Source organism: Typopeltis vanoorti, chromosome 3 (assembly GCF_054136105.1).
Source record: "Typopeltis vanoorti isolate ZY-2024b chromosome 3, IOZ_Tvanoo_1.0, whole genome shotgun sequence".
Classification (NCBI taxonomy): Eukaryota; Metazoa; Arthropoda; class Arachnida; order Uropygi; family Thelyphonidae; genus Typopeltis; species Typopeltis vanoorti.
The window spans coordinates 89,112,697-89,132,264 of record NC_143551.1 but is presented as its reverse complement, the minus strand read 5'-3'; the positions used below and the strand labels follow the sequence as shown (position 1 = coordinate 89,132,264).

The 19,568-nt window shown below is 36.0% G+C and overlaps 1 protein-coding gene across 1 annotated transcript in view; it reads right to left on the bottom strand.

Moving 5' to 3' along the window:
• The window catches only part of PQBP1 (poly-glutamine tract binding protein 1), a 98,299-nt gene extending 78,953 nt beyond the window's left edge, over positions 1–19,346 (bottom strand). The window contains exons 1-2 of the mRNA XM_090390717.1: positions 19,039–19,346; positions 5,139–5,427 (exon numbers count right to left, since the gene is read on the bottom strand). Coding sequence (XP_090246843.1) covers positions 5,139–5,427; positions 19,039–19,108 — 359 coding nt within the window. The 5' untranslated portion in view covers positions 19,109–19,346. The remainder of the gene's footprint in view (positions 1–5,138; positions 5,428–19,038) is intronic.
• Positions 19,347–19,568: the final 222 nt, after the last annotated feature.

Genomic DNA, 19,568 nt, shown 5'->3' with positions numbered 1-19,568 from the left:
TACACACACTTTGCACCACTGAAAACAACTGCATGTGGGGCTTGCATCTTGCAATCCTACCATGAAAACCAATGCGAGTCTCGGTTCTGAATGTTTTTGTGCAGATTCGTGTTCCACTCAATGACTGGAACTCTGCATTTAAGGTGTTGGCTGATGAATGGTGGTTTTTACATATTATTCTTCGTAGTACCCTGCAATCACATTCCTTTTTTATAAGTTCAATATCATCCAGATGCAAACACAGCAACAAAGCCCAACAACAACAAGAGTTCTGGGCATAGCTAATGCGGTGCAATTGACCAGCACTGATAAATTCAAAGATACTATCAAATGTCACAGCTGTATACCAGACATCACAGACACCAAAAAAGGTCTTCTATGCCATTGGTCACATGCTCCTTGCATAAAAATTGATAAATAGGCATATAAACTTTTCATGAATCTAAACTAGCCTTTCTTCTGTCCACTGTACCTCCCCACTTCAGTACAACAGTTCCTGAAATTAGGAAAATGCATTGAAAGCTTGGAGCAGCATCTTGTCGTTATTGACAAAACTTTCTCCTATAAAATCAAGCCAAGGTAGAAAAGATCCATACAATGAAAAATCACATGCCACTAATACCAGCAAAAACTCCATAGCCTCATCGTGTCAATGATGCATGATTCAATCAAGAAAACAAAAAAATACAATATAATTATCCTAAACTTCACCAAAAGTGACAAAATGCTGAGGAATGACATTACCAAATTAACCAAAAAATCTGGTTGGCGTCTCAAGCAGTGGCATCTGCTTCAGATCCACAAACAAAAGAAGAAATTAGATGAACCTCCCACGACTGGTGAAAGTAACCTGTGACACACCAGTGAGAGCATTAGAACCAGCTGTGAACAACCTCAAAGTCACTTCTCTCCAATTGCATATAGCAGCTCAACTTACCTTCAACAATGTGAAGAAGGGTAATGGACTTTACCCACAATAATGAAGAAAATCCCAAAGCAGTGATGAAATGTGGAACATCAACTACAAAAGAGCAATACTAGGGCAGAAATTGAGCATTACTAATAGCTATCTTGGAAACCAAAGTACAAGTACTGCATAGGAAACATGTATGACCCACTCAGTTGACAACAACAACAACCCACAGACTTCAGATCCACTTCAAAAATATACATTGTCTCAGCTCCATGCTAAACGGTGTCATTTCTATCTCCAGGCTGCCAAACTCCACCTACTTTTCCATCCACAAAAAATAATTAATCTTGTGATATCATACTTTTCCTCAAATGCATGCCTAGGTGGTTCTGGCATGCCTCCCCCCCCCACCAACCATTCCAAATATCCTGTGACCTTTCAATAAGAAAGTGATCAGAAAAGTCCTGTCCAAATTAGACTTATTAGGTGAATCTATTCTGTGTTGCATCTTTATGCTCTTTTACTCCACTACTATTTATCATATACCTTGGAAATTGGCCCTTGTCCAACCCATTCCAGGTTCATAAATTCTTACCATGAAACTAGTAACCAATCTCTCTCACTTTCACTTCCATCTCCTCCAAAGTAATGAAGAAAACCATCAAAACCCATCTCTTATGCTCCCTTGACAGTATCAACTAATAAACAACTACCAGTATGGATTCTGCCAATGCCAATCAGCATGAAATATGCTCAACTACATTAAATAAGTACAATGGAAAAGTTTGGCAAATCCCAAGTAGTTGCAGTTGATATTTCCAAGGAGTTTCAACTAGGTCTAGTACAAAGGTCTATTAAGTAAGCCTCCCATCATCTGGTTTGTCCTGTGATTTCTGCAACTGGGTTGCCATTTTTCTCACTGGATGCACATTGCGCATAATGGTGGATGGTTCCCTATCTTCTAATTATGCAACCAATGCTATGGGTCCCACAAGGTTCTGTCTTCTTGCCCACTTTCTATATATATATATATATATATATATATATCAATGACCTGTTCTAGTTACCACCAATCCAATATACAGTTTTACCAAAGACAGTACGTTACATTTCTCCCTCTCACTCAACAAATCTTGCACCATGACCAACAGGGCAATAACCTCTGCAAACGTAAATTCTGATCTCCAAACGATCATTCTTCAATGGAGCTCAGAAAACCTTGTCAATTTCATTGCCTGCAAAATACAGTTCTGCCTTAGTTCCTACAAAAAAAAAAAAACATACCTTGGACAAAATTAGGATTTCTCTTTTGCTCAAGGCATTACTTTACCTCTGAACAGTTAAGACTGTACAAATCACATTTTGGAAGGTTATTTTCCACTTGGTTAGACTATAATAAATTTAGTTTAATCCATTATCTAAGTGTAAGCAAACAAAGTTTGTGCCTGAAATATCTTCAGGAATGAGGCAACTCATAGTAAAGGCAGACCAAGCCCTCATCATTCCTTGTCTCAGTATCTCCCATAATGCAAAGCACATCTCCTTGCAGACATGTATAATGCTATGCATTAAGGGAAGGGCCACTACCCAGACCGGCTTTGACCTTTATTGAGGTCTCGTCAGTGGGAGAAAGACCCAGAAGTGGTGATAATAAGGCAGAAGCAATGGAGAGGTCATATTTACTTATACAAGTTGCCAAAAGGTTATTAAATTTTTATTATTTTATATAATACAACTTATTATTAAATTAATATTTAATAATTTAATATTTAATTTATAATATTAAATATTTTAATAATATTAAAATTTAATATTTAATAATTATTAAAATAAATTATGGGAGATACTGAGACGAGGAATGATGAGAGCTTGGTCCACCTTTAATACGAGTTGCCTTCATTCCTGAAGATACTTCAAGCACAAACTTTGTTTGCTTATACTTGGATAATGGATTAAACTAAATTTATTATAGTCTAACCAAGTGGAAAATAACCTCCCAACATCTTTCTCTAAATCCAGAGTAAATTAATAATAAGGCGGTACACCTTTTGGCAACTCATATAAGTAACTATGACCTCTCCATTGCTTCTGCCTTAGTATCACCACTTCTGGATCTGGCTCCCACTGACGAGACCTCAATAAAGGTCAAAACCAGTCTGGGTAGTGGCCCTTCCCTTAATGCATAGCATTATACATGTCCGCAAGGAGATGTGCTTTGCATTATGGGAGATACTGAGACAAGGAATAATGGGAGCTTGGTCCACCTTTACTACGAGTTGCCTCATTCCTAAAGATACTTCAAGCGCAAACTTTGTTTGCTTACACTTGGATGATGGATTAAACTAAATTTATTGTACAAATCACAAATCCACCCATCCATTGAGTACTGTTTGTATATCTGGGGTTGTCCCCAAGAATTCTCATAAACAATACTAGACACAATACAGAGAGAGCAGTTAGACTGATTAAGAACTCATTTCTTACCAACTAACTTTAACCATTCTCACACAAGCATTTAGTAGCTATTGCATGCACCTTCTATAAATATTTCCATCATAATTATTCATCAGAACTAGCATCAATAACTATCCCTCTCTACCAAATTCAGTGGAACATGTGCAGCTGCCACCCAACATCCCCTTCACTGTCCAACTCCATACTCCTAAAACAAGTTTCTCTTCCTCCTACTCCTTCATTTCTGCTGCTGCTGCTATACTCTTGAACAGCCTCGCTGCTTATGTGTTTCTCAAGGAATACAATGCACAAGCTTCCAAATATAATGTAAACAAGTTCCATCTTTCTCAAATATTTTCCCATATATGATACTAACATACTATAGGTTGTCCAACCAATCTGTTGTGTATGAGGCCAACATAAAAATATATAAATAAATAAAAATAAAATAAGAAGAGTCACACGTTCCCAAATTTGTAGTAAGAAAATAGTCATTCTTTCTCAACTTACACCAATGTAGTAGACCAACGTTCTTCAACCTTTTTACACCTGCAGACTGGGGAAAATAGAAGAAATATTTCGCAAACTGGCTGACTGCTAAGACAGAAACATAAACCAATGTAGATAGTATTTTATTCATTAAATCCAATGTTATAAAATTACAATTTTAGCTAGTGCAACATCTGCTGCTGCTTAGAGGTTAGAAAATTTGATATACATGGCTGGAGTGTTGTTTCTGAGAAATGAAGAAATTTTTGACGGACCGCCAGGAAATTTCCGCAGACCACAGGTTGAAGAACAAGGTAATAGACCATCTGATTGAATAAGCAAGCACTCAAATTTAAACAGCATCTATGTTAAAAACAGATCTTCAACCATAAAATCTAGAACATACCTCATATTTCTTTAAAAATCCACTGTTGTTATTCTACCTCTTTTAACTGTCAGTTTTATTGATGATTATCTGTAAGCTTCAGGCTGAAATATTGGTTATATCCTTTAGTAATAAACTTTGCGTATTTATGTGTTTACATATTGTTTTTTCTATGTCCCAAGTGCCTCTAAAAACTTGTTAACTCATCTTTAGTTTTGAAGCCCTTATAAGAGATCTTCACATCCTGGACATTTTATTTAAACTTAGGTCTTTCCAATCAAAAGGCATCAGTTTAATAATAACAATAATATACAGAAAGTTATCATCTAAATGAACTAAAGTTAATACTGAACAGGTCTATGCACTGGCAATGAGAGCAAGCTACATGTGCTTCCAAACTACAGTTACAACTTAATTTAATAAATGATACATGCAATTTGCTCTGTAATAAGAAATTTACACTTTCTGGGACTAAATGAAGCAAATGTACACCTGCATTTTAACAAGTATTTGCAAGATCATTGCAGCATTTCCTGGAACACATTACCAAGAGATTATACAGCATACCACAATAGTCCAACAGAAAATTTCGTTACTAGATTTTTTCCCATCAGCATGTTTTCTTTGGTCAATTTGTTTGAAGAAAAATAGGAGTTGCCAGAAAGAAGGGTTCCACTGCTACTTAAGTCCAGTTATCTTAATCTTGACTTTTAAAAAAAGCCTTATATAAGATTATTGTTATTAATAGGAAGATTCTGAAATCAAGGTCAATGTCCCAGGTAAGTAATGTATAGTTCAAATTCTTGACTGTAGAAGTATGAGCATTAAATTAAATTTGTGAGAAGAAATTGTTAATTCAGAGAAAATAAAGGAATACTCTATGTGAGTGGTACTTACGTTCCTATATCATAAATTTCATGCCATCCTTCGGGTATAGGATATTTTTTTAACATTTTTAATCGCTTTCGTTCAGTGCCAGGTGATGGTTGTTGCTTGCCTTCTTTCCACATTTCATTGCAAAAATTTGTGCATTCATGATATATACACCATTTATTTGGACAACTAAGAACTATATTTTCTTTATTTTCTTCCACATCCTCATCTTCATCATCCTTTGTTTCTTCCTGAGGTTCAATTCTTTTAGTGAGATCATCATAATCCTCAGCTATAACTTCCTCTTCTGGTTCTGAAATTAGAAGGAATAAGCTGTTAATCCTGTTTCACAACAAGAAAAAACATATCACTTCAACAAATGTATTAAGTTTTGAGCCAACATCACAGTTCATAAATGTCTGGACAAAAATTTAAATAATAATAGTTAATAACAAGTTAGTTCACCTTCTACATGTAACCTCTGTCCAGCAACGTTTTGCCCTTGATGGCAACACACTGCTAGACTAGCAACACAATTATTGGACCTGAATCCCATTAAATGCATACAGGATATTCTATGTATGCACAAATACATGCCTTAGTTTCTTAATTGCAAGGCATATCGTTGGAATAATGAATTACAATTTCTTTATTTTTATTACATTACCTTTATCCATTGATCAACAGTCCAAAACCTGCATTTGTGATCTCATTCTGGATGAAGTATCCAAAGGGAATGCAGTTGTGAATATTCTTCTTATGCAAATCTGTAGGCAATGCTTTTAATGAAATTAGAACTTCAGAACCTGTGATGATAATCTCTGCCTGCTCAATTCTCTGCTTGGGACAATTTGTGTAAGAAATCAACAATCTATCATCATTACAGCATAATTTCCTATTGTTCAGAATTACACTTGCATGTTCTTCTCTGAGTGTAGCTTCTCAGGAAATCAATATAACCTACTCCTCTGTTTATGGTACAATAATAGGATGTCTCTGTGCTGGTGCTTTTATATTCAGAGTAACATGCAAACTATTTGGTTATGGCACACTGAATTATTTTAGTACTAAATAACATCTCAAATAAATTATCACCTTAAATGAGAATTACTAATTAATAGGTTTCAAAAAATAATAAACATTTTCGCTTTTTGAAAAAAAGATACAAACTGGATGGACAGCTACAGAGGGAAAGATCCTTTTAGCCAATTTCTAGAGAGAACACTTAGAAAACCAAGCACTTAACCCAACACAGCTGCAGTGGTCTAGCCACATTACATTTTCAGTGCATTTAAAAATCATCATCATCAAATTCCTGACATGTATCCTCAAATGATAGTACTACATGAAAAACTTACATTATAAATTAAAGATACTAAGAAATTATATACTTGGTTTAATCCATTATCCAAGTGTAAGCAAACAAAGTTTACGCTTGAAGTATCTTTCAGGACTGGAACAACTCATGGCAAAGGTGGTATAACTTCTCATCACTTGCTTAGTATCCCATAATGCAAAGCACATCTCCCTGCAGACATGTATAAAGCTATGCGTTAATGGAAGGGTCACTACCCAGACTAGTTTTGACCTTTATTGAGGTCTCATCAGTGGGAGCCAGACCCAGAGGTGATGATACTAAGGTGGAAGTAACGGAGAAGTCATTTTTTTTCCCTATATGAGTTGCCAAAAGGTGTCACACCTTATTATTAAAATACTCTGGATTAGAGATAGATAGCTGTTGCAAGTTTTTCACTTGGTTATATTATATTATAAATTAAAGATACCAAGAAATTATGCTTGGTATCTTTAATTTATAATATAACATATCCAAGTGAAAAACTTCCAATAAAAAAAAGAAAAACTTACATCATTAGTAAATTTCAATCTACAATTTTCCTCCAAATCAATCTGTTACCTGTTAAGACTTCAACATTATCAGATCTTATATTTCTATCTTCTAAGGCACTTTTTCTTCTTCTTCTTTGGCACTACAGCCTCGTGTAGGGCCTTGGAACTCCCATTTTTGGGTTTCATAACTCACTAAGAGACAGGGTCATTACCCCCATGCTCAACCATGTGTAATTGTCTGTGAAGTGTTGTATTCTTAAGACCGGTTTGCCTGCTTTGCAGAAGGAAAAACCCCAGATAAACTGGAGATAAAAAGCGACGAAAATCGAATGCAGGGCAATCCTTTCTTATGGTGGTTGCGGAACGCGTAACCACTCAGCTAACTGTGCAGACCTAAGGCACTTTTTACTGTATTAATTCATCTATATCTTGGTCTTCCTCTGGGTCTTTTTCCTGCCAACCTGCAGAGAACACTTGTTTCGCTAATCTTTCCTCTCCCATTCTGTTTAAGTGACCATACCACCTGAGATTAACTCTGCTAACATTCCTGAATGCTAACAATGTCAGGTTCTTTCCTAATATCCTCATTTTTAATACGATATTGCCATTGATGCCATCTATTCATGCCCCTAATCTTTCTAAGGACTCTCATATCTGTGGTCTAGTTTTTGGTCAAGTGTTTTACTTCTAACCCAGTTCTCAGAGCCATAAGTTAAAATTGGTCTGAACAGTGTCTTGTATACAGCAGTATTTTGAATAATTTCTCTCTTATTCCATATGAATTTATTCCGTTGACTTCCTACCATACCAGAATTGTTTATTCTGTTGTCTATTTCCATATTTAATTTACCATCTTCATTAAAAATCATGTCTAAGTAGCTGAAATGTTTTTCTTGGCGTATAGGTTCTCCATTCATAACGCGGTTGATATTTTCAATGTTTCTGCCTATTGTCATTGTGTTTGACCTTCATACCATATCTATTAAAGCAGTTATTCAATTTAGTGAGGGAATCTTGCAAACTTGTAACAAACTTATTTAGAAGTATAATGTCATCCGCATAAACATCTGAGATTAACACCTCCAATTCTGATATCAGGTTTAATATCAGTTTCCTTCATAATGTGATCCATATAGATAATGAATAACAGAGGTGCATCCTTGTCTGACACCAGATTTAATTAAACCATCTTCCTGTACTTCCTTTCAATTCTAACTGCTGACTTACAACTCAAAGACTAGGTATTGCTTGATATAAATTGACACCACACAGCTGTAGCGTTTTTGATTAGCTTCTCTCTTGGCACCTTGTCATATGCCTTTTCCAGATCTACAAATCATAAATACAGATCTTTGTTATATTCCCATGATTTCTCAACTATTTATCATAAAGTGAAAATCTGATCTTGACAGCCTCTATTTGAGCTGAATCCAACTTGTTCTTCCAAGCTTCCCTTCCAGAATCCTTCTCAAGCATACTTCCATAGAGTGTTCCTGGTAAGTATACTTAAGTATACTTACCAGGAACACTCTGCAGGGAAATACCTCTGTAATTCTCACATTGTTTTATTTCTCTTTTTATATATGGGTGCTATGAGAGCTCTACTCCAATCACCTGGAATTCGTCCCTCTGTCCAGGCCTTCTGAACTAAACAATGCAACAACTGTAAGACTTTCATACCTCCATACTTGATCATTTCTGGTCGAATATCATCTACTCCAGCTGCCTTTCCACATTTTGGGCTTTTTCTACTTAAGTATGGATATGTATTCAAGATTGCATGCCTGGTCAGAGTTTTTTTACCACAGTGCTGTCACTGATTGTTTCATTTAGCAATTTTTCAAAGTAATTACTCCATATATCGAGGATATCTTTTTCTCCAGTTTTCATGTACCTTTATCATCTGTAATTCTTTTTACAGCTCTCTTTCCTCCATTTCTTCAACAACCTCCAGAATATCTTGCCACCTTCTTGATATTTATTATTATATGACGCCTCCAGGGAGTCCAAAGACTCATGGAAGGAGAGTGTGCCAACAGCATCAAACAACTGATCCCTTCCAACTACTAACCGTGCTTAAACTTACTTAACTTTTTGCATGAGCCATTAGTAGCAGAGGCTCTAAAAAGTCTTTGCTGGCTTCTTGATATTTATTTTCTATGTTCTTACCAAAGTCTTCCTATGACTTTTGTTTAGCTAGTTTTACACAGTGTTTAGCTTTTTTATTTGTCTCTGTATTCTCTAAGAGCACAAGCCAACTTTTTTGCCAGGAACTTTTGATATGCTTTTTTGTTTTTCTTCACTGCCTCTTTAACTTCCTGTGTCTACCATGGAGTTCTGATTTTTCTATCCTTGTAGACAACCCCCCCCCCCATGCCTCTCTGGCTGAATCAATCAGTGTTTTCTTCAGGGCTTACAACTGAATCTCCAAGATTTGGTTCCTGTACTCAAACTCTTTCATTTTTTCTTGAATAATGTTTGTGTATTTTAGTCTACAGTTCATATCTGAGAGGCAGCTCAACTTTTATTCACTTTAAATCTTTCTTATATGTTCTTCTTTTCAATATGCAATTCAATTTTATCCTGTTCAAGACTAAATAGTGATCACTTCCAATTTCAAATCCGTGTACACTCTGGTGTCCTGCACCAGGGAGAAAACATCACTGTCAACAATAACATAGTCAATGAGATTTTTCTTATTCCTTGCCTCTTCTCTCCATGTGAACACCAAATAAAGGAAGGTTTAAAAAGATGGACACAGGATTTTTCCCTTCATTTTGGTTGTTAATACTGTCCATAGTGATGGCACTAACCTTGTCTTAATGTACTTTGCTCGTGAAACTGTACTACCTAAATAACTGCAATACTGCTGCACTCTGCGAATTTCCTTGCTTGAACAAACATCGACGAGATCCACAAGGTAGAACCTGTCAGTAGTCACAAATGTATTAGTTCACAACAAGTGAATGAAGTAGCTACTACTGTTGTGAAGCAAGCCATGAAAACAGTGTTGGTTCCTGCAGTGCACATGCTGTATCAAGACATATGGAAGTACCTTACACAACTGTCTGGAAAATTCCATGGATGCTGCATTTCTACCCATTCAAGATAACTGACACAGGAGTTGCACGCACAAGACTTTGAAAGGTGAATGAAATTTGCTTTAACATTCCTTGTTCAAGTGGAACTGGATATTGCATGGACGTGGATGATTTTCTTAGGAGAGGTTCACTTTCACTTGAAGAGAGTTGTGAATACCCACAATTGCTGGGTATGAGCCATGCAAAATCTGCATGCAATCTAACAAATTCCTTTGCATTCACACCAAAAGTTACTGGCTGGTGCAGGTTTACAACTTTATTTATCGTTGAACCATCCTTCTTTGAGCACATTCACCATTCGGGTCCTGTGACCTGCTCAGTTACTGCCAAGAGGTATCACGATATAAACAATTTTATTGTGTATCAGCTATAGCAGTGCCTGTGCATGGATTCAGTCATTTCAAGCAGGATGGGGTCCCTTCACACATCAATCGATCCGTACCAGAGGTTCTTCGAAAACATTTCACAGATGACTGAGTGATCAGGTGTTTCCTACTGCATATGGCTGCTTCATTCAACTGATCTGACCCACTGTGCCTTCTTGCTGTGGGGATTTCTCAAAGAAGACAGAGTTTATCAGAATCATTCTGATAACTTGCCAGCACTGAAAGACAGACCAACACAGCATGTGTGCAACATCAGTCTAAACCAGCTATGTTCTGTCATTAATCACACACACACACACACACTGTGCAAAGAATGCAGTTTGTGGCATACCAGGAAGAGCAGCATATGGAACAGCTGGTGAATGCATAATGGAAGTGAATACAAATGTATTACTTATGCTTGTGTCACTTTTCACCTTCTTACACACACACACAGAAAAATTATTATATCTACATCATGGTGCCCCTGGTGGTGCATTTTGGAACTACTTTTTTTCTCAGATATCACTTCTGCATGATGCATAACATATTCCTGCGAAGTTTCGCAGCATTTGGATCACTGGGTGGTACCCTACAAAGCTTAAAACAGGGATTCTTTACTGATCACCCTGTGTGTGTGTGTGTGTGTGTGTGTATTTTTATGATGTGGTTCGCTGTAGTTGGTGGATTGAATGGTGGAGACTGAGAATTACAGAGTAGGTGTCCTACCCTCAAAGATGAGTCATTGGACTCCTTAGAGGTGCCACATAATAATAAGCTTTCCTTCCACAATTGTTTTTAGCTGTTTCTCAATTATAGTTGCATAAATCTTAACCAGAAACTAACTCAGTAGGGAAATATCTCTAATTCTCACATTCAGTTTTATTTCCCTTTTTATAGATGGTACAATGAGAGCTCTACTCCAATCATCAGGAATCAGACTTTCTGAATTATGCAATACAGCCACTGTAAAATGTTTATACCTCCATATTTGAGCATCCATCCATCCATCTTCAAGGTCTACCTTACCTAATTGTTGTGGGGACAGAAGCTGCAAGAGGGACTTCCAATGGTCACGATCCTCCACCACCAAGCTCAGGTGTTCTAGTGGGACTCCCAGACATGTCCACCCAAGGTTTTGGATATAATCTATCCAGCGAGTCCTTGGCCTTCCACCCTCTGGCTTGGCAAAGAGGGCCTGCTGGGGGAGCCTCTCCTGTGGCATTCTGACGAGAAGCAGCAGTTGAATATTGAGGGTTTCCCGAATTGCAGAGCTTCTGAAGCTGTCGAGTCTTGTCAGCCCCTGCAACCCCATTTCAGCCGCTTGGATTAGTGTCCAATATTTGAGCATGTTTGATCAAATTTCCTCTACTCCAGTTGCCTTTCCACATTTCAGGTTTTTGATTATTGGTGCTATTTCAAGTAACAATATATATTTCTGACTGCATTCCTGTTAGGAATTTTCTATCACCATGCTGACACTTTCGTTTAGCAGTCTTTCAAAGTAATTACTCTAAACATCTAGAATATCTTTATCTTCAGTTTTCATGTCACCTTTATCATCTCTTTTACAGTCTCCATTTGTAAGCTTTTTCAATACCCTCCATAATATATTACCACCATCCTGATATTTATTTTCCATGTTCTTACTCAAGTCTTCCCATGACTTTTGTTTAGCTAGTTTTACAAAGTGCTTCACTTTCTTACATTTTTCTCTGTATTCTCTAAAAGCACAAACTGGCTTACTTGCCAGGAACTTTCCATAAGCTCTCTTCTTTTCCTTGAATACCTTTTTAATTTCCTGAGTCTACCATGGAGTTCTGATTTCTCTATCCTTACCTCACCACATGCCCCTGGCTGAATCAAATTTCATTTTTAGTTCAATGATGTTTGCATATTTGAGTCTACAGTTCACCTCTGAAAGCTGCTTAACCTTGATTCATTTTAAAATTTTCTTACACACTCTACTTTTCAATATGAAATTTAATTTTATCCTGATCAAAACTAAACAGTGATCACTTTCAATTTCAAATTCTCTGTATACTCTTGTGTTCTGAACCTGTGGGAAAACATTCCCATCAACTCTAACACAGTCAATGAGACTTTTCTTATTTCTTGCATGTTCTCTCATGCAGGCATGGTTGGCTGAGTGATTAGCAAATCCGATCTCTAGCCAAGAGGCTGAGGGTTCAAATCCCACCATGGGCATGGATGTTTGTGACTGTCCTACTAACCAATCCCCATATGTACTGCTGTGACCTATTCTGGTACAGTATGACCTTTGACGTCTTTGCGCCATAAAAAATCAAATCAAGCATCTTCTCTCCATCTGAATTTGTGCACATTTTTATGTTGGAACAATAGTGTTAGTGATAAATAATTCATGTCCTGAATTATTTATCAGAAATCCAGCAGGCATTCACTATTATTATTAGCTTTGCATATGCAAAGAAGAATAATAAAAAAATAAAAATTTATTTTTATTTTTTTATTATTCGAAAAGGGGGTCCCCCAGTTCTCTTTGAATTCCGATGACTTGAATTTTGAAACGCAAAAGGTTTTCAAAGGGTTGTACTCCCCTCCCACCTGCACCCAGCCCCCGAGTTGCAGACTGGTAAGCTAGTTCTCCTTGAATTCTGATGACTCGAAAGGCCCCTCCCCACCGGCACCTATGGGTCCAATCCCCTGATTAGCTGATTAGAAGGACAGTTCTTGAATTCTGATGACTTGACACTCAGGGTAGCCCCTGAGTTTCAAATAACTTGACAAAAAACGTGACATAAAAACGTTACAAAAAAAGGCTTATCATTTTATATTATAGAGTAGATATACAGATATCCATTGCTTAATGCAGGATTTGAGTAACGTGGCGAAATTAATTGTGGCAATCCCTTGATATACGGCAAGAGGTTTGATTAACGCGCCTTTAACCCTGTGGAGCTTTCAGCTGATCTGACAGATACACGCAAAATGTTTAATATAAATATACTTACATAATTCAGTGTATAGCTTGGAGGTCATGAGTAGCTGTGCATTCATATGTTACGAGTGATATTCCGCATTGTTTTTACTATCAGTTTGGTTTAACACATGTTATGTAAAGGTTTATGATTTTTTGACAGTGAATTGTATCTGAGAGATACCGCAACCTCCGATGTCAGTATGGTATGGTTTAGTTGTTGTTTTTTTATTCTTTGTTCAATAATTTCTAGATTGTAACTGAAAATAAATAAACATATGTATTACTGAAATAAAGAGCCAAAGGCTTATTTATCATGCATGTCCTCTAGGAGATGTGCTTTACATTATGGAAAATACTAAGGAAAGTGATCAAGAGCTTACTCCACCTTTACTACGAGTTACCCATAAAGCTGCTTATGCTTGCATCTGTCGAAACGTTTAGTTACTCTATTCAGTTATGAAATAATGCTGGATTCAATATCCACTTAATTTGTACCATCATGTATTATATTTGCAGTGTTTTTTCTTTATGTTTTATTACTTGTTTGCCGAGGTCTGGAGAGTCATTTTGCTTGTTATCATAGAATTTATACCGATAAGAAAAAAACTAAAATTGTTCAAACCACTCTTGATAACTTCTTTTGATAAAAAAAATTGCAGTAAATAATGTAGGTACAAGTATTTATTAAACATTTACTTTGCATTCATTTTTTATCTTTCCTAAAAGAATACTATTTAAAACCAATTATTAATACAGTAATTGATCACGGATGAATTGTAATTTTTACCATTGATTATTAGATTTGATTAATGTGATTTTGATATATGTGGTAACATCGAGGGATGCCTATATATATATATATATATATATATATATATAAATTCTTATTCTTAATGTGTGTGTGTGTGTGTGTGTATATATATATATACATACACACACACAAACACATTATATATAATCAATAAAACCAGAAAAAACCTTAGCCCACCCATGATAAGAATGTACTATAGGTTTACAAATAAAGCCTTTCATGAGTGGCAGCTAAATAAAAAAAATAAATAAAATAAGAACGAATACAATAAGTGCTATTCAGGCTATCTCATTTACATTAAACCCCCTGTGTTTAGGTTTATAAGTTGATTCTCATGGAAAGGCTTAGAGTTTGGTTATGCATTTTTATTAAATAGCTTAAGAAAATTTAAACATATCCTACGATATACATTAAAATAAATTTCAATACACTTCCAATATTTCGGCAACGTCACGTTGCCATTTTCACAGGAACTTAAAAACAAGATGTGCACGCAAGCTACAAAGAGTAAATGAGGACGAGGCAGGAAGCTATTCTTTCTCCTAAAAGCCCTTATGGTGCCCCCTAGCAGGCAATGTTGGTATTCTTGGGCGATTGGGCTGAAGGTCTTCTGATGTAGGTTCCCCAAATTCGGGGCAGTCTCATGCAACCAAATTTGTTGAGGTTTGGATTGTTTCTTAGGACTGAGGCAGATTCCATGAAAAGCCTTTCGTGTTTGAATTTACTATGGTGTATTATCGTGGCTTTCTTCCAACGTATTCTATGGTGGGTATCCAGCACAAGTCTGCAAGACCAGAGTGGCTGTATTGGTGAAACCGGATGTAGTCCTTGTGTTCTGAAATTCTGATATTAGCTGTCCTGCCTGTTTGGCCAAAGCAGGACAGCTTACAGCTATAAGGGACCTGGTATACACCAGGTAGGTCTGGGGGAAGCTTGATCTTTAGTAGAGTGGATAAGGGATGCCAATATTTTATATGGTCTGTAACAAGAAGTTAAGTCATGTTTTTTTAGGATTTTTGTAATTTTTTCCGATTTGGGAGTCCATAAATACGGGAAGGGGGGGGGTTAAATGGTTATGGAGTTAAATGGTTTTAATTTGTTAGTGACTTCAACAGGCCAAGAAGTGACCTTCTTAAGGAGCCTGTGGAGTTTTCTAATTTGTGAGTTGGTGGGATTGTACTCGATAGAGAGATAAGTAGCCCGATCTAACAATAGAGCATTCAGCTTACCTGTGTAATCCTTTTGGTTAAGCAATACTGTGGCGTTCCCTTTATCCACTTTGGTGATTATTATTTCCTTGTTTTTCTTTAATTCTAGTAGAGATTTAATTTAGGCATGTTAGTTTTTGGTGGTTTTGCTTTGGTCAGAACACAAGCAACACAGAACCAATCTGTTCTTGAATTCATTTACAGACAAAGAACTCACAATTGAGTCGGGCAATGCATTCCACTCATTCACCACCCTCCAGGTGAAAAACCTCGTTCTAACACCCTTGTTAACCACACCTTTCCTTAATTTCCAGGGATGGCCTCTTGTTCTTCCATCACTATCACACAGCTGAAACATTTTCCCCTGCATCAATCTTATAAAAACTTTTAGTAATTTAAATGTTTCTATCACATCCCCTCTTCTCAGCCTATCAACCAACCTCTGTAATCCACAAGCTCTCAATCTATCAATGTAAGGAGCATTTTTTACATCACTCACCAACTTAGTCACTCTTCTCTGAACCCTTTCCACAACCTCCTCATCTCCAAGGAATTCAGGTGACCAGACCTGAGCACAGTAATCCAAATGTGGAAGTATCAATGCTTTATAAACGGGAATAATAACCTCTATCTCTGGATGTTAGTGTGTTCCTCAATAACCAAGTAATCCTATGTGCAATCTTGGACACCTTAGCAATGTGTCCCCCTGAACTTTATCTCCCTATCTACCAACATCCCTAAGTCTCTAGCCTCATCAATCTCTTGGAGTCACTCTCTTACGAACTATCACCTATATCTCTAGTTCTGTTATTACCATAATTATTCCACTAAGCTTCAACAGGAATACTAAACTGAGTCTTGTTTATAATTTTTTCTTTATTGTGCCAACATTGTCTTCTTAACAAACATACCTTGTGTACGGAAGATCTACCACTATCAATCTATTTGCACCCAAATATTATGCACTGCCACCTTTTGAAAGAGATCAACAGAATGGTTTATTTATAATAGTGTAGTGGTCCCTGCATGGAGGCATCATATAATAATAAATTTTACAGGGTATCTATTCTTTTTTTCTTATCCACAAACTTTATGCTATTAGATTTTCCCAATGCTTTCTAAATTGGCCTCAGTTACATCTACTGCCATTTCTCTAAAGATTGGTAATTGTGACCTCCCGTTCAAAGAATGTAGTCAAGCTTAACAAATCATATTTCTACAGTGTTCATGTTATGTTTCTTCTTGAGTTCATGAAGCAGACTTTGATTTACTACTGTTCTCTACTTTTTTTTTTTACTAATGATGCCAAACACCTTCCATTTACAGATGGACTGAAACTTGTCAATCCAGCACCCAATGATGTAATTTAACAAACTGTTTAATAAACAGGTTTAGTTTCATGGTGTCTACACTATGGTCTCATAACAAACATTGAGAGATGACTATACTCAAACTTATGGATACAGAATATCTGATGTATAAATACATGTTCCTCTAATTCATGATTTAGAAATGTCTTTGATCCTCTTTTGTTCCACTGGTAGCTTGGTAAATTAATCTTGAGAACGAGAAAACAAAAATATTTCTATAAATTTTAAAAATAACTTTAATATCAAACCTACACACAAAATGTTGCAAAACTTAAAGTTTAGCACAGAATACCATACAGAGGTAAGAGATTCAGAAGGGAAAGTGGAAAATCTTATTTTTCTTGAATATCTAGAAGCTGCAGCCATTGAAGAAGAACAAGGGTGGCGGGTATACAGAAAGTTTGAAGCTTGAGAGTAAACGGACTGACAATATCAGCTCACATTCTTATTCTTAGAAGTGAAGGAATGTTGGCAGCCAGTTAACAAAATCACTGAAACCCATCTATGAGAAAATGCTTAGAATGAATCTGGAAAGCATGGAAGATTTTATAAATAAAAATATATAAACTAAAAATTCCTCCCTAAATATAAATATTTTGGGAAGTTTCTGGCAACCCACCCTAAATGTGTGAACAGGGCTAGGATAGTATTTAGTAATTATACAATTGAAAAGTAGCTTCTGAGCAGAAAACAACATCTAGTTTGAAGGGGAAGAGGTTTTTAATGTGTTTATGCCAGGAAAGGCTAATGGTGTTTGGAGGGGGCAAGCATCATCAAAAAAAAAAAGTGAAAGCTTTCCGTGAAAAATAAGGCAAGACTGTCCTGACAGCAATGAAGTCCACATGGTTACCCCACGCTACTGAAGAATAGCAAGGAGTTCAAATTTTAAGACACCAGTTATGGAACAGTTCAAAATGATTGTGCATTACAAAGTCTTTGAAAACAATGAAGATGGAGTTTATGGTCATCACAAAATTACAAATAGTATTTGGTCAGTGAGAGAAGGGCATCTATGTACAAGAGAAAAAGAGTGGAAAAAGTACAGAGTCCTGTAATACTACGGTACTCCAGCACTAGTAAGCAAATCTGAGGAGAGAAAATCAACTATCATAACAGGTAACAAACAACTAGAGAGGATAATGGGAAACTGAATTGCAAGACAGAAGAAGGTCATTTCCCAAATGAAACTTAAATTCATTGATTCATCATGCAAAAAAGACAATTATTATTTGTACACATAAATATTCTTTTTTCTTATCAGTTCCACACAGACGAAACACACAAAATGTTGCAAAACATACAACAGGTCAGTGCTGCATATGGGAGTAAGAGGAAAGCAGAAATTTGTTGAGCAATTTTTTTAACAGCTGAAGGTTGTAATCTTTGAGGGGCACAACATGAGGGAAGCTGTTTCCATGAACAGATGTGAAATGAAAGCGAGGGAATAGAAAATTGTTTCAGCAAGTTTGAAGCCGGACACAATACATATGTGCACATATCAAATTCCTGATATGTGTCCTTAAGGAGAGTGTACAAGATGAAATGTTTACTCTAAATATCCTCCAAATTAGTTTATCTATTAGTCTGTCAGGAGTCTAATGCTGTCTGAACTTGTAATTAGGTGTTCCAACATTTCTAACTCATCCATTCACCTAGATCTTCCTCTCAGTCTTTTTCCCCACAATCCAGGCATCAAACACCTGCATTGCTGATCCTTCCTGTCCTATTCTGTTTTAGTGACTACACCACTTTAGATTAGCTCTGCTCACACATTTCTGAATGCTAACAATGTTAAGTTCCTTTCTAATATCTTCATTTTTTTAATATAATTCTGTCACTGATGCCATCTCTTCACTCTTTTATTTTTTCTGAACTCATATTTGTGGTTTTTCCAGTCTTTGATTAACTGTTCTGCTTCTAACCGAATTCTCAGATACATAAATTAAAAGTAGGTTTGCATATAGTCATGTAGACAGTTGGTTTAGTGTTTTGACTAATTTCTCTTTTACTCCATGTCAACTTATTCATATATATAGATATATAAACAACTACCACTTGCCGGAAGTTGATTCTTAACTAAGTTCATCTTCTTCTTTAGCGATTTTTATTACCCTTTTCGGAAGTTATGCAAACATAACTTCCGCAAAAAAAAAAAAAAAAAAACTTGCCTTTCATAAGTCAATCGTAAAATTTAGTAAGTCAATGCAGGTATCAAAATAATCAAGTAAACCTATTTCAAAAATATATCTAATATTATACCTGGCTCAGGATCGACTTTTATAATCCCTCTTTTCTGAAGCCTTGCCAATAAAGCTGCTGGAAGAGGCATTATTTAAAACGTAGATGAATTCATATAAAAACACTAATGATCATAATTTTCTAAGACTTGCTTCGATCTATGCACTACCATACTAGCTTTTGTAGTCTTAAATTAAGTATTAATGAAACGACATTTCAATGGTGTCTGACGTTTCATAAAACCTAATTTAAAAATTAAATAAATAAATTACAACTTAGGATACGATAACCGATGTTGATCAAACATGCTGGAGTCCTGATCACCTTTGCTCCATCTGGAAATGTCGTCGAGAACTATTATCCCAAATTATGATCATAAAGCAAACAATTGAAAAATTGAAGAAATATAAACTAAAAATAAGTACTAATTTTATATAATTTAAAATAAATCTCTGACGCGATTTTTATAAGTATGTTCTTTGCTGAATTTTAATTTTTTGTTTCCATTTTCCGGTTATATATTCAAAATATAACGTTTCATTTTAATTAAA